The sequence below is a fragment of the Asterias rubens genome, chromosome 20, assembly GCF_902459465.1.
Source record: "Asterias rubens chromosome 20, eAstRub1.3, whole genome shotgun sequence".
NCBI lineage: Eukaryota > Metazoa > Echinodermata > Asteroidea > Forcipulatida > Asteriidae > Asterias > Asterias rubens.
Window position 1 is genome coordinate 4,816,620 of NC_047081.1, and position 16,756 is coordinate 4,833,375.

At 38.3% G+C, this 16,756-nt stretch overlaps 1 protein-coding gene across 2 annotated transcripts; it reads right to left on the reverse strand.

Moving 5' to 3' along the window:
- Window positions 1-2,293: 2,293 nt before the first annotated feature.
- Window positions 2,294-14,776, reverse strand: LOC117303605 (RPE-retinal G protein-coupled receptor-like). Of its 2 annotated transcripts, none has more exons than XM_033787816.1 (6): window positions 14,478-14,776; window positions 14,092-14,187; window positions 5,756-5,866; window positions 5,291-5,467; window positions 3,350-3,624; window positions 2,294-3,253 (listed from the first exon to the last, which is right to left on the reverse strand). In XM_033787816.1, the coding sequence occupies exons 2-6, from the start codon at window positions 14,153-14,155 to the stop codon at window positions 3,020-3,022; spliced, it is 861 nt and encodes a 286-aa protein (XP_033643707.1). In that variant the 5' UTR covers window positions 14,156-14,187; window positions 14,478-14,776; the 3' UTR covers window positions 2,294-3,019. The 2 variants fall into 2 exon arrangements, with proteins under 2 accessions (XP_033643707.1, XP_033643706.1); XM_033787815.1 differs by having other exon boundaries at window positions 14,092-14,199; window positions 14,478-14,775.
- Window positions 14,777-16,756: the final 1,980 nt, after the last annotated feature.

The window sequence follows — 16,756 nt, forward strand, 5'->3', positions numbered from 1 at the left end:
TAGTCGAGTTTTCAATACAATGTGATTTGGGTCATTGTTTAATTTCAACATTAACGATATAATGACACTTCCGCAGTTACTTCCATTGGCGAAACATTAACGGTTCCATTTCTTGTACTACTGTTTTCTTCATAATGGATTGTTTTAAGTAATCATTATGTTGTTTGGCTCTCGTGGCATTTTCTGTTTTGTCTACTGTCTGTTGATGCCAGTTGTTTTTCAGTCGAGTTTTCAATACAAGGTGATTTGGCTTATTCTTTAAGTTTGAACATTAACGATTGTATTACTTCTACAGTCTCTTTCATTGGTGAATCATTAACAAATCCAGTTTTTTCTTTGTGTTTTCCTTATTTTACTCCGAAACGGAGTACAAACAGGGCTGGGTAATTGGTATTGTGACGTCACTCTTTGCTAGTAATTAAGACTAGATCGGCCGCGCTTACATACACGCCATTAGCCGTACACAAAAAATCCTGGTTCTTCATGGACGCGTTAAAAAGTCTCGTGCTGGTTTTAACGCGCTGAATATGAACAATGAAAACAGTCCTTAAACACACGGTGGGCTATGTTATTTGACAGGTTTGTTGCACAATTTTATAGACCAATATCTATGATAAATGACAACAAGCAAAATTCATAGATCCAACATAAGGACAAAAGTATAAGTCTAACAGAGGCTAATCATTTATTTTTCACCGGTATAGTAGCATCAAGTCACTGCATTGTGCACGCAGAACGCGCATAATTTGAAGCATACAGTTAAGAATCACAATAGTAAAAAGTACAGATGTTAACAATTATCTAAGAATATTTAAAAATGTAATATGCACTGAAAACTAATACAAGAACAGAAGTTAAAAGCTATCAACACAAATTATACATCAGCCGGCCAAAGGTCATTAAAACTAACATAAAGCCTGCCGAAATAAATGTGTCTTGAGCAACGTTTTGAAGGTATACCTGTATCTAATCGGAAATCCTGATGACATGTTGGGGAGAATTCCCAAGTTTAGGGGCAACACACTCAAAAGCGCGATCTGGAATGACATTTATAACAATATTGTTTAAAAAATAAATGGAGTTTCCCTTACAAGCATTAGATAAAACAATGTCGGTATCACTTGAGAGGAGTTGTAATTAAACAACGACTATAATCACCACCACTACCTAATAAACCTGTTCAATACCGTGCATGCAATAAACACTTCATAGCCTATAGGAGTATTATTAGACCCAAAGTCCCAATGAATATTATCATTAATACAGCATACGATGGAGGAAAGAAAAGAGTAAGTCTGATACACAACCGAAATGAAGTTCATGTTCACATCAATGGTAATTATTGCTAAAACTAAAAAGGAAAAAAGTAGGCCTACTTACCTACCTTGTCAGCTTTCAATGGACTCAGTCTAGTCTGGGTCCCCTTCTCTTTTCTTTGCTGAGACTTATGGCTGCAGAGCAATTTGCAACCATCCTCTAGTAGCCTTAAAAGGCATAGTTACATTAAATTACATGAATAATTCGCCTGGAGGAAAGTCTCGAAATTAAACCAAAATGATGTTTTGCTATACTATAACACCACTTTAAACGCAACCGCATTCGTCAGTTTGGGTACCAGCACGTGACTGCTTGGTATAAATGGCTGCGCACATGCCAGAACCCGCGTATGTACGCGCGGCCGATCTAGTTATTTTAATTCTATATCTATGATTGATACCAAGTTAAAGGGACACACCGGCTCACCGTTTACGCAATTCAGGGGTGTACAATCATAAATAATGTTTTTATAGATGGTTGCTTTAAAACAAAAATCTTCAAAATGTCACGTATTTAGCGAAAAATGCGCTGGTCTCCCGCTAGTACTTCATTAAAGAATGATTATTAAGTGAAAGACTAGCTTGTTCATCGGTTGTAAAGGCCTACTTTGTCTAATTATTTTGGTTATATAATCGCGCATAGAAATAAGGCAAAACAAATAGGTTTTTTTTTGACCAACGACCGACCCAAAATGTCAAACAATCGGGTCGACTTTGTTATTTTTGCCTTCAGTGATGTATATATATATATTTGTTTTTCTTTCTTTTATTGTTTATTCGTTTTTAATGTAGGCATGCTTTTTAATATATATAATGTATCTGTAATAATAAAATTCACAGTCGTTCATGTTTATTTGTTTCTGTTCCCAATTTTAATTTATTTTATTTCTCAATTTTTGCTTCAATTTTCTTTCATAAGATGTTTTCTATTTTAATTGTTAACTTTGTACATACATATTATTTTATATAGTCTATATGCATGTTTTTAATTTGTGTATTATCCTTTCCTGTAATTGGCGGCTCGTCCGCTGTTGGTTTGGTCAATAAATATAATGATTTAGTAGACAATTATCTTGCACCGGGATAAAGAATATTAATTGGTTAACAGACAATTGTCATTTGGGCCAAAATGATTAATTAATGGGCGTTACCTCTAAGAAATTATACACATGATAAAATTGCCATGTTTGTAATTATATCTTTAAAAAGCCATTAGATTTGAGAAAGTTGTACGCTTTTATTTCAGGAATTGCACATAAACCAATCTGCTGCTTCGTGGTATATTCAGTCATATTTAAGCAAGAAATAATCGCCAGAATCCTGACATTAATTATCTCACGTCCATCAGCCATGTGCAGTTTTTGTGGATTTTTTGTTTGCATGTTTAATGTATATTGTGTGCATTTTCCATGGTTTAAGGAAATTTGTGGGTTTTTTTCGTTTGGTTTTTTCCATGGTTTAAGGAAATTTGTGTTTTTTTTTCGTTTTAAAAAAGCACCATCTGTCAAACTTAGTTCAGATAAAAAAAAAATCTAAGGAAATCTGACATTGCAACTTAAATGGCAATACAAGTCTACAATAACGATATGAAATAAAAACAATGCTGTGTAACAAAATATGGCCTTTAGCGTGTGCAAAGAAAAGGAGAACACCGGCATTATTAGACCTATCATAACACGAAATTATTTTCTGCATTATGCTCCTCATTCCCTCTTGTTGGATGCAACTGTTTCCTTTCTGTACATCAGACAACGGATGTTCCTATTGGTCAGCACCTGCATTACAGTGTTTCCGATTGGACAGATCTTGGCCAGGATTGGAGCAGCAGCAACCAATCGGAGCGGGACATTATGTATGTCATCTAGTGCTGCCCATAGTGCTACGATTCCATAGGCTCCCCAGTACACAATCAATGAGAACAACACCAAAAGACATACCTACAATAAATAACAAATAAATGGTCGAATGAAGAGCGCTTGTGTTAAACGACACCCTTTCGCATTCAAATTAGAGGAAACAATTGCCATGGTTACCTTGCTCTTTCCGTTGTTTGGATCTTTTCCCTTTCTGAGCTTCACTAAGCACCATAAGATGGCGCCTACTGGCAACGCATAGACCGTGCTTGCCATTAAGAACAAGTACATCATGTATGATGGCTCACGGTTTGCAAAGTCCAACATGCACGTCGATTTAGGCGGTTCGATGGCATAGCGCCCCCAACCGATGGGACTCAGTGGGGTTAGTGACCAGAAGAGGGCGTTTAGCCAGATGATTGATGTAATCAAGATGTAAGGCTGACTAGAACCCCCTGAATGAAGACAAACATTTCAATATCAGTAAATTCATTAAAGACATGAATGCCTCTTTTGTATTGAATGACATGCAACGTATATAAACTGCTCACAAAAAGTAAGGAAACTTTTTTCAATCCAGTATATTTGTTATTATTTAATACTCTCTTTGTATATGGTATATATCATTACAACGCTGAACTGTTCATCTTTAAAATGATACCACATTTGCAATGATTACATGTAGCTGGACTTGACCACGTTAGTGAGAATGAGCCAAAGTCACAAATCAAATGTGCCAAAATTAGCAATTTTGTGTTACTGTGTGAACAATCAAATTGACACTGTAATTCAAACAAGCAAGACAACTTACTGATCTTAATCCACTTTATTGAGACAAGAAGTTTGGAATGGAGCAAGACAACTTTTTTTACTACACTTTATTGATACAAGAAGGTCAGTAACGAGTGGATGATCCGAAGGCGTTGATGACAGTCTGGCACCTCCTTCTCATGCTGCACACAAGTCTTGTGATGCGCTGATGATGAGGGATGGCGTTCCATTCTTTAATAAGGAACCTGGTTGGGTCAGCCACAGTTGATGTGTTGGTGGTTCTGGCGCGGACAGCAAGGCCAAGCTGGTCACACAGATGTTCCATGGGATTCAGGTCTGGACTGTTAGCAGGCCAATCCATCCGGTGCACCCCAACATTTTTCAGGTAGTCGGTCAACAGTCGGGCTCGATGGGGGCGAGCGTTGTCATCTTGAAAGATGGCATTTGGTCCAAGAGTCTGCAAGTATGGGACTGCAATCGGCTGCAGAATATCGTCTTGCAAATACCCATCAAACAAGGTGTTTTTCATGAGATGAGGGTTAATTGTGTCTGATGAGCTCACTGGTGCAAATCTTTATGTAAACCATTAATGGTTCTGAAAAGCTTGATCGGTTTGATTATTGAGCATTACCTATTGACCATCCAGTACAGACAACGGTAATTTTGGCACATTTGGTTTGTGACTTTGCCTCATTGTTATTCGTGTAGCCAAGTTCAGCAACATGTAATCATTGCAAATGTGGTATCATTTTAAAGAGGAACAGTTCAGCTTAGCATTGATATATACCATATACAAAGAGAGTACTAGATAATTACAAATACACAAGATTGAAAAAAGTTTCCTTACTTTTTGTGAGCAGTTTAGTATCTTTATGAATGGAAAGTGAAGTGTACGCCATCCCGCTATAATTGTAAGACACACTGGACACTTTTGGTAATAATTGTCAACGACCAGTCTTCTCACTTGGTGTATCTCAACATATACACAAAATAACAAACCTGTGAAATTTGAGCCCATGAAGTTGCGAGATAATTATTATGAAAGAAAAAAAACACCCTTGTCACACGAAGTTGTGCGCTCTCCGATGCTTGTTTTCGAGACCTAAAATTCTAATTATGAGGTCTCGAAATCAAATTCGTGGAAAATTACTTCTTTCTCGAAAACTACGTCACTTTAAAGGGAGCCGTTTCCACAATGTTTTATACCATCAGCATCTCTCCATTACTCGTTACCAAGTAAGTTTTTATGCTAATAAATATTTTGAGTAATTATCAACAATTTTGAGTAATTACCACTGCCTTTAAAACAATCATGACTAAGATAGTAAAATGGGAGTCTTTCTACATTACCTTTAGCATCGTTTGAGCTTGAGTAACATTTGTCCAAAGCCAAGCATGCCATAGCTGATATGCTGAGTGTACCAAACAGCATCCCAGTAAAGGCATACAGCTGGCAGTACTCATCTCCAAATGGCCAGGTTTCACTGAAGCTTGCAAAGGCGGCAAATGGGCACATCAGAGCTATTCCTGTAATCAACAAACATTGTAGTCAATAATATGCTTCATACTTGATAACTAAACAACTTAACTACATTGCTAGTGAATAATTTCAACCTGCTTATTCATATCCAATCTCCCCTAAACAATATCATTGTGGAAGGCATTCTTTTGCCTTGTAGTTTCAACAGGGTAGGACTACGGTGGAATTGACGGAAAATGTAGTGACACCATGGGACAAGATTTGAACCTCATCACTTTGCTCTACGTAATATATACAGTTGTTTTTCGATTAGAAAACACATGAAATGTTGATACCCAAGTCTCCAATGCACAGTGTGATGCCTAGAAGACTCTGCGGTTGGTGGAGGGTTGGATTTTTCAAATACACCAGGAGAAGACGAACACAGCATATTGTTCCAAGTATAGCTACAACACAATGATATAATAACATTAAAAACGGTAGATTCATTCCTTAAACTAAATACACTGAACACTATTGGTAATTGTCAAAGACCAGTCTTCTCGTTTGGTGTATCTAAACATGCATAAAACAACAAACCTGATGTCAAAATTTTGAGCTCCATTGGTCGTCGAAGTTGCGAGATAATAATGAAAGAAAAAACACCATTGTCACACGAAGTTGTGCGCTTTCAGATGCTTGATTTTGAGACCTCGAAATCTAATTCTGAGGTCTCGAAATCAAATTCGTAGAAAATTACTTCTTTCTCGAAAACTATACGTTACTTCAGAAGGAGCCGTTTCTCACAATGTCTTATACTGTCAACAGCTTTTTATTGCTCGCTACCAAGTAAGCTTTTATGCTAATAATTATTTTGAGAAATTACCAATAGTGTCCAGTGCCTTTAACTGCCCAGTACTCTGAATCCTCGGACGGTAAGTTATGATTAAGAAACCAGGTATGATCGTCAGGAACATCCAATCATTTAAGGTAACAGCTGAAACTAAATATTTTGTGAACAACTCGCTGTTCCCAGAATTCGTTATAAGGGCGATACATAAGAGTTACGGATCGAAACGTCAAGTTGTAGCTAGTTATTACAGAGTTTGAATAATCGACATCTCTGGATCTGGGTTCCCATAAATTTTCGGCTTGACTTTTGTTACCATTGATCATGATAGTTTGAATAACTTTCGTTTTACGTTACCAAAGACGGTAGAAATATTATTAAATCCAGCCAGGGCAAGCTTGCATTTTACATCATTGTAATATTTTCTCCAGCAGTAAATCCAGTCCCATCGCTATCTACATCCCACCCGAGTAATATGCCTGTGATATTGACTCGGGAAAGTACTGAGATACATAGTGCTAATCACACATCGGTGTATGGGTAAAAAAAAAAAAAAAAAGTGTATCCCCGATGCAAATTTAACCTCAATTACACATCTACATCTATAGTTAATTTCCAAAGCCTAAACTTATAGGCCTATAACAAACCTGTAAAAAACTCTCAAAATTTGGTGGTCACGTGTTGAGTCAAAAAAAAAAAATTGACTATTGTGGTTGTGATTTTGTGCACATTAATGTCGAACTTTGATGGCAGCAATTCGTACGATGTCCGATACCGTGTGTAGGCCTAACCGTTCCCCTAGCCTAGTCTAAACTTTGACTCCACAAAATGGCCGAACGTGTTTCTTCTCGACGTCAAATTAAAACCGCGCAATTTCGTGGCATGTTTGCGTGGATCATTATACATGTATTCTACTTTCAAATTAACTAACAATTTGCATTTCATAACAAACAGTTTCAGACGCTTTTCAAAGACCAACTCAACCGATCCAATTAAACGTATTCCTTTAAAGACACTTGACACTATTGGTAATTGTCAAAGACCAGTCTTCCCACTTGCTGTATCTCAACACATGCATAAAATAACAAACCTGTGAAAATTTGAGCTCAATATTGGTCGTCGAAGTTGCGAGATAATAATGAAAGAAAAAAACACCCTTGTCACACGAAGTTGTGTGCTTTCAGATGCTTGATTTCGAGACCTCAAAATCTAATTCTGAGGTCTCGAAATCAAATTCGTGGAAAATTTCGTCTTTCTCGAAAACTGAGTTACTTCAGAGGGAGCCGTTTTTCACAGCTCCACATTATTACTAATAATTACATTGTTAGGTTTTTTGCTTATAATTATTTTGAGGCGCGGATCCAGGAATTTTTTTAACCGGGGGGCACAACTTTGTAGCCATGATACGTTTTTATTCTGCTCAAAGAAATTTAAGGGGTCGTGTCCAGGGGCCGGCCGTACGGTCCAGGGGCGAAGCCCCGGTGGGGGTCAAGGGGGCGAAGCCCCCGGGAGCTCTGAGCTTTTGGAGTTTTTGTGTCGAAAAATCAAGCCTCCGTGTGCCTAAATACAGAGGTCGAGAAACACTTTCTATTAATATCAATCGTCTAATTTTTCTGGACATTTTATAACAGTAACGTGGGACTCGTAGAAAGTTTTAATCACATCTGTTGAGCCTTTCGGTGAAATGCTTCTCCCTCTTGTTGATAATAAACTGAAATGACTTGTTAAAGTAATACAAATAATGCTGTAAAAGTTTGTCCACAAAATATTGTTGGGGCCTTGTGATACTCCTGATATAGAAAATTTAAATAAAGAGGCATTTTTGTAATAATCTTTATTGAAGAAATTAGGACTGTTTCCCATCTGTTGTCCATTCGATGTAGAATTATTAGGCCATGAAGCTGATAATTGTTTCATTTATTTTTAATTTTAAACAAAATAATCATTAATTAATGTAAAATAATAATTAACAAAAGTATGTGCAACCAATCAACATATCAAAATTTATTTACCAAAATAATTAATTGTTTTCTAAATAATTTAAACTGACTAAAGCCGTGTTCCCATTGGACTTTTTCTTCCGCGGCCACGCGGAAAGTTACCGTGACTGGATTAGGTGTAGTTCTACCGTGCGTTTCCCACCTGGACTTAAATTCCACGACGGAACAGCTAACTCGCTCTCCAAAACTGGCAGATCGTCACACATCGGGGGCGCTGTGCACAGTCACCTTTGACCTAAGCAGGATACGACGTGTCTGTGACGTAGTTTTCGCGCGCTATTTTATTGACGCACGCGACGACGCTACATAATTTTTATAGGCATTCCTCCTACAACAACAAAACCTGGAAATGGCTAGTTCAAGTTCTTTGTCTACCCCAAATGCTCCGCCGTCAACAAAAGCTCCGAGAAAAAGAAAATCTAAGACAGCTGGTGGGTCTAGTGAGGGGAAAAGAAAAAAGAATTGGGGTCATGCAGAAACTGTAGGGTTGATTGCGATCTGGGGGTCAGACGAACATGGTACATGTACACACGCTGCATATGGTATGATGGTCAGTGCAAACGAGACAGGGAACCATACTTCAATTTTCGCGCGCCCTCTGTGTGTATACAGCTACAGGAAGTGGTGTTATTTGCAAAGCGTTTTACACCGTGGTCGCGGTAGGTTTACAGCGCGGAGCGTTCCCATTGGACTTTTTATCGGCCCTGATAACTTACCGTGGCTGCGCGGAAGTCTTCCGCGACCTCATTCGGCCTGTTAGTTTTACATCACGGTCGCGGTAAGTTGACAGGGAGGTCAGTTTAACATGCGTTCCCATTGGATTTAATTTTGTCATTCTACAGAAAAGTCGCGGTACTTTAGCAAAAATAAGTCCAATGGGAACACGGCTTAACTTAGTCAACTGACCCTTTTCTTAGTATTTGTATTATGTTTGCATAACGTTTTTATAATAAGTTGTTTAATTTTTGTAAATAATAGGCCTAATGAGTGAATAATAATACTAACACTACAACATAGAAACTACGACACAGGTCAATGGCAAGTTGTAATCGATCTTTGGAAAAAAAAGCGAAAGACAATGCCATTAATTATTTCCACTGGGCAAAAACGTGTGATGGACAAATAGATTCCGGGAGGTTTTGATAAGGAGAAAACAGCAATTTTTTTTAAAACCGATTTGAGATTATAAAAAACAAAAACATGAGACGTCGATCTTTGCTTAGCTAGCTACTGGCTAGCTGTGCAATTTTATAGATGAGACTATTCTCCAACTTTCGATAGGAAAGAAAACATCGTTTTATAAAGTGCAGTTCATTAAAACATGAAATGCACCTGAGGTGCAAACACTGAACTCCGAAAAAAGTAGCACGCAGCGATCGCGATCATTCCAACAAACTCTACAATGAAGATCGCTTGCAGAAGACAAAATCATCACATCAGCAAATGTTTGCCGCTTCCCGCTGCATCACATACGTGAAGCCTTAGAAAAGTTGTGGAACCAATTTCCGTTTCATTTCAAGCAACTGTGGAATGTATGCGGTATTAGGTTTCCGACAGTAACGTCATGTAGGCAAATCTGAGTGCGATGGTTTATGGGATTGTAAGTTGAGATTGGTACCCAAATACATGTATCTTTTGAGATTGGTACCCAAATACATGTATCTTTTGAGATTGGTACCCAAATACATGTATATTTTGAGATTGGTACCCAAATACATGTATCTTTTGAGATTGGTACCCAAATACATGTATCTTTTGAACGAAAACGCATGTGAAGTCGCCGCTTTCATTCCATGCGTTCTTGGAGTTCATGGTGCATGCTGCTACGATGTGGTAACTTTTGATTGCTTTTTCGACGTTGTTGTGACAGGAGACGGTAAGCTACATGTACGCTGTGAATGTGCGTCGCGAAATGTTTTGGATTGACAAAAAAATAACAAATAACTAACAGGAAAAAACACCAGAAGTTCTTTTGACCGTGAAAAACAAAGAAAAAAACATTCATGATTATTTTGTTTTTTAATTATAGCGTATCGATAGCGTATCGGCGGATCTAAAGAGTGTCGGAACTTTTAGATAGCGTGTCGGCCCGGCACGCTATTTAATGCTAGAACGCTGGACTTTGCAAGCAGCTTTGTACCATTAAAATTGACCAAATGTCTCAAGAATTAAATATGAAACAGTAAGACTTCATCCAAGTTCTTCAACGTTGCCGTGATTTGATACCCTAGCCAGTCCCTGCCACTCCGACGGAAGTCTTTACGTATGATTGATAGGGCATAACCCAATGGTCACTTGCCTTGGGAAATGAAGGTGCCAGGGTTTAGTTTTTATCTTATGGTTACTTAAAGGATACGGGTACTTTTTGTAACACAAAACACAATGTCCACAGATTTACATTAAACTTACACAGTTTGAAGATAATGATAACACAAAGCTTCATTAGTTGCTGAGGTGCTGTAGTTTTTGAGAAATAAGTAAAACAATGTCATGGAAATAAGTTTTTAAAAGCTAAAATAATTTTCGTCTCAAGATCAGTAGGGATGTACCAGAACCTAAACGAAAGGACGTACGGAAACCTAAAAATTTCGTCCAAGAGTGTAAAGTAGGCCGCATCTGATAAGCCTGTACGTGTCACATGGGTACCTAATTATTCCATTTGGCGTACGCCCAGTTCTGAATATTGAGCAATGAACAGTGCACTGGATAATAGAATTCACTCGCAGAACTATACATACCGCCCATTTGGGTGAATGGGGGGGGGGGGGGCTGCGCTATGTGGTTTTCTTTATAAATAATAGCCTAATCCCGGTGGTATAGATGCGTTTACAAATGGCGAAGGGAAATATTGTTTCCCCCTTTAGACATGTGTCTTCGTTTCGTGCATGTGACCTCTTAATTGTGACCCTTGTTTTGTTTTCTCGGGGAAGTAATGTTCAAAATTTTAACTTCAAATATTCAAATTCTAGGCGATTTTACATCCGAGTGTTGCTTCTAAAACAGCCCTTGACTCCCCTGAGAAAATCGGAATGTGCATTCAGCTCCTTAGATACTTGAGTGGGGGTTGGGTGTATGTGGGGTGTACATTTACTCGAGGGACACACATGAAGAAATTAATGTAATCAATAAATTATCACAAAACTCAAAAATTCACACAAAGCATAAGAGATGGGGAGAGGGGGGGTCTGCAGAATTCTACCCTAAATAGTTGAAGGTATTGAACACGTTTGGAAATTTGTCAAAGACCAGTATTCTCACTTCGTGTATCCCAACATATGCAAACAAATAACAAGCCTGTGTGAAAATTTGGACTCAATTGGTCATTGATGGCAAGAAAAAGCTGGAATAAAAAACACCCTTGTTAAATAGTGTGCTTTCAGATAGTAATACAAGGCTTCTGGTCAGAAGTCTTTGCAAATTTTAGTAAGAATTTACCTCTTTCTCAAAAACCGTGGTACTTCAGCGGGAGTCGTTTGTCGCAATGTTTTATACTATCAATAGCTCTCCATTGCTCGTTACCAAGTAAATTTGTATGGTGATTTATATTTTGATTATTTACTAAACGTGTACAGTGTCTTTAACAAGCTCACCAACAATAAATAAATAAATAAATAAATAAATAAATAAATAAAATAGCGCGAAATGGACCAAAATGGCTTAAAATTGCCCCCCCCCCTTATTATTGCAGGCGATAGGCGGCACTAATTTTTTACAAACTCCCGGGAAAATCCCTGGAGTTTTTAACCCCACCGTCACCACAACAATCGTTCTCACTATCCCATTTTATATAGGTAACTTCCGGGAGTACTATTTCAAAAGGAATATGCACGGTCGTTTCACACTTACGATCAAACCCAAGAAAATACTTATGGTGTGAAAAGGGCTTTTCTTAGTAGTTCAAAAAGATCGACCAAAGGTTCCTGGGAATTTTCCCGGGAATATCCCGGGAATAACTATAGTGCGAAAAAGTTACATGAGATTCCACACTTTACCTAATTCAATTTGGCGGGTTGAACCAACATCATGTGGTTACACGTGCGTGGACTCTAAGCTGTCCCACTGCACACGACTATCTCTTCTGTCAGCAGGTATGCCCATCATTTGTGTGCCACAATTGGACAATAGGGCTACAGGTTAATCTGGGCATGGTCGTGGTGCGCCCTTCAGACCGCCTCTCGGACAATAAAGATTTGCATTCGTTCCAGTAATGAGGGGACAGAAAGTGCTGCTGGTGCAAGAGTAACGAGTGCCCAATCAAAATTCTGGTTACACGCCCGAGCATTTACCATACGTCCTATTTAGGTTTCCGTACGTCCTTTCGTTTAGGTTCTGGTACATCCCTAGGGAGACGAACATTATTGTCATGACATTGTTTACTCATTTCTCAAAAACTACAGCTCCCCAGCAACTAATATTTTCAGGGAAGCTTTTTACTATCATTATCTTCAAACTGTGTAAGTTTAGTGTAATTCTGTGGACATTGTGTTTTTTGTCCTACAAAGTACCTAGACCCTTTCAGAGGAGGATGAAATCAAAGTTATACATACTTAATTATATGCAAAAGACAATCGGTTGAAAGGCAGAAAAAAAAAAAAAAAAATAAAAATAAAAAATAAGACACACAATTATACTTAATCCTATTTGTTTTAGAATGATGCTTCTCATCTTTCCTCTCGCCTTTTTTTTCTCAGATTTGTTAATTATTTTTTACCACGCCTGAGTGTCAACTGCCTTTAATGGGGGGAGCAGGTGCGACAATCTTTGCCGATACACGATATCTCATATCCATTCAATCGCTAAATGCATTGCCATGGTAATAGGCGCTATGTACATTATATGGCATCCATGGTATGAGATAGGATCAGTGCAATAATAGCAGCTGACCTGTGCATTTCAATGAATAGTTACAAATATTCCGTCGGCTGTTTCTCCGCTGTAACAGCAAAGTCAACGTTAAAGACACTGGACAATATTAGTAATTGCCAAAGTCCAGTCTTCTCACTTGGTGTATCTCATCATGCATAAAAAAACAAACCTGCGAAAATTTGAGCTCAATTGGTGGTCGAAGTTGCGAGATAATAATGCTTTAACAAGAAAACACCCTTGTCACACGAAATTGTGTGCTTTCAGATGCTTGATTTCGAGACCTCAAATTCTAAATCTGAGGTCTCGAAATCAAATTCGTGGAAAATTACTTCTTTCTCCAAAGCTACGTTACTTCAGAGGGAGCTGTTTCTCACAATGTTTGATAGAGTATCAACCTCTCCCCATAACCAAAAGGTTTTATGCTAATAATTATTTTGAGTATTTACCAATAGTGTCCACTGCCTTTAAAGGCACTTAATTAATCAAGCCTTAATGTGCATTAGGCAACCGGGAAATGAAAAAAAACCTTATGGACAGTGTTTTTAGTCTGTCCGCTTATTATAAACGTGACCACATAGTTTACATTTTCCTGATAAATGCGTGTCTCAAAGCCAAGTGTAGGGAAAAAAGAACAAACGAGGCGTTTTTCTCGAAAACAAGTTTTTGCGAGGTGTTTTTGGAAGATTTGAATTCTAGTTTAGTCCCGTCTTGTGTGGTGCTATGGCCACTGAGTGCATTGCATGGTTAACAGGGAACTCCAAAACCCAATGGGATTATTATTTTAAGTGGAGCATAATTTTCAAGCTCGATGCAACACTTGTAACGAAACATAACTTAAACTGAGAGCATTGTGATGTTGCGCGGCCTGCATAGAAACTGAATGAGTGAAAACGTTATGGCAGGATATGGAACTGGAAGACCCGGGTAGAAGACCTTTTTGTTTTTTAAGTTTGGGTTAGAATTGCAGGTTTCCTACCTTCCACAGTGAGTATCAATCCCATGATGTAGTATTCCAAAGGACCCAGTGCTGCAACTTCCATGGTCTCAGATGATGACAGTGTTTACTCCTTAGCTATCAAAGAAACTAATTGCCGAGAGTGTACAATATTATATTATTTGAACCACAATCTAAATAATCTGAACTGTATATATGCCTACCAGGCCCGTCGCACCATCGGCCTCATATACAATTAATGTTGTGAATACCGAATTGCTCCTTGACTGTCATTAACCTCAACTATAGTTTTTCGCAATCAGCAATCAATTTAGCAACTAGATCCTATCCACCATGCTCTTACCCAGCGTTGACAGTAAACGTAACCATGCTAGGCATAGCTCAATCAGTATGTAGGCAGTACTTACCGAGCGTGTGCGAAGCCAGCACTCTTGCTTTCGGTCTAAGCTCTCAGGCTGCTGACCTGGCGTGCGGTGTATCTTCAGTTAATAAGACCCTAGAAGTATTCAGTAAACGAAACAGCAATCCACAAAATGACAATGTTGGCCTTGATCATGCTATGGTTGACCACTAATCACCAGTTACTGAGCGAAAGTACCCAATGAGAACACATTACCATTGCTTTCTGCTCTAATGGTCTTTGTGTTTCCAATGCTGCCAGTGGGATACAATGGATAACTACATAAGCTGCATGATGTTATTTACAATAGGCCTAATACTCAAGCAATTATAACAGCGTTATTCAGATCACGCAAACCTTTCCCAGGGAAGTAACAAATATTGAAATTAGATTTGCACATTCCCCATTGATCATACGGTGCATGTTGTCGGCAGCTCGATAGGAAATCGCGAGATAGAGCTATCATGAAGGCGGGAAAAGGCGATGACAGAATCAAGGCATATTTTAAGAGAAACGCGGGGTTGCACAATTTTTGCCTAGAGGCCACTTCTGTCCAAACAAAACTGAGGTTGGCGTTTTGCATTTTTTTCTCAATGTCTCATACGTCCCTTTCGGCACATTTGTTGTGCCGTTTAAAAAAAATTATGATTCAGTAATCATGCTGAGTGTACGTTTTTGTAAGACAATCTGTTTGTATGGCTATTATGATGATAAGAATTCAAAATGGCGGTTTTGGGGGGTTGGGGACGGCGCACCATCTTTGTTTTAACTTGCGTTCGGTTAGCTTCCCTGTGTCGACCCCGCCGTGCTCATTCGGGTGAGCCCATGACAAGAGCTAATCGAACGATCACCCGCCCTCTCCTAGTGACGTCATGCACCTCGGGCAGCCCCAAGTGACCCGTTCCACAAGCAGGGCACTGGGGGCTGACCCGGGTGAGCTGAGGTCTCGAAATCAAATTCGTGGAAAATTACCTTTTTCTCGAAAACTACGTTATTCAGAGGGAGCTGTTTCTCACAATGTTTTACACTATCATCCTCTTCCCATTACTCATTACCATGTAAGGTGTTATGCTTATACTTATTTTGAGCATAGAGTAAGGACAGAAGTAATTACCAATAGTGTCCACTGCCTTTAACATATTAGTTTTGGTTGAATAGACATTATGCATTGACGTCATCCAGCCGCCATCTTTGAGGTCAAACGGTGACGAAACAATCGAAACGCACATAGATTGGCCAATGAAAGACCTCCTTTTGACCTCAATGCGGGGGCGCCGTACTGAAATGACGTCATGTGAATAAGGTCTATAGAAAACGGCCATTTTGGACGCCTAGATTTCGGAAACAGCTCTATTTGGGATTTCCGGGATTTTAAGTTTAAGCCACTTGGGGCATTCATAAAACCGTAGAAAAAAATTCCCTTAAAAAGTTCGTAAAATGAATTCACTAGTCTTAATTTAAATTTGATGTTAATTATTCATTTATTAAATTGATTTGGGGTTGAACTTCAATTCAACCCAAAACCTCAAACATTTATTTTATATAATTTATTTCCTAAAAACCTCAACAAATGGAGAAGATAAAAAGATTTATAAAAATTCCATATGTGGCTCTATTATTGTGCATGCTATTGCTCATCTTAACATACTACCAGTCTCAGCCTAGAGTCCAAACCCGAAGCTTAACAATTTTTTACTGAGGAACCAAACCCTCATTTTTAATTATGGGCTGAAATTAGGAAAGATTTGGGGAAATTCTTTTGTGTTAAACTATTATGTGACGTCACTCTATTAATGAAAGAGTAGATTATTTTTACGAATCTACACTCACTCAACTGTAGATTCGTGTGAACAAACTTGAAAATGCGTGTCTTTCCGAAAACATGATGTGAAAACTACTCAGCAGAAAACATGTTTATTTTAATGTCCCCAAACCATTTTTAAAGTTAAACAATTTACTTTAGTAAATAACATAATTTTAATCAAAACGTTGTACTCAATAGTGTTCAAGCACTATAATAAGCTTATAAGTATATGTATTTTTTTTAAAGTAATAAATGTGACCAAACGTCGCTCGACAAAGTAAGATTGGGGGAAATAGTTTAAGTTGGAGAATAGACTCGAACGTGTAGATTCGTGACAATGTATTCGCCTCCAACTCGTACATTCTATCCACGAATCTACACTTTCTTGTCCATTCTCCTTTAATCTGCACATGTATCTCCTATGAAGTCTTCACCTTAAATGGCCTTTGGCGATTTCTTCATTTTAACAAGAAAACTATTCA

Excerpts from the sequence above, each read along its gene's own strand:
- LOC117303605 (XM_033787816.1), bottom strand. The coding sequence starts at position 14,155 with ATGGAAGTTGCAGCACTGGGTCCTTTGGAATACTACATCATGGGATTG. Across the intron at positions 5,468-5,755 it reads ACTGTGCATTGGAGACTTGG|GAATAGCTCTGATGTGCCCA; the intron begins GTATCAACATTT and ends TGTTGATTACAG. Across the intron at positions 3,254-3,349 it reads CAAACAACGGAAAGAGCAAG|GTATGTCTTTTGGTGTTGTT; the intron begins GTAACCATGGCA and ends TATTTATTGTAG.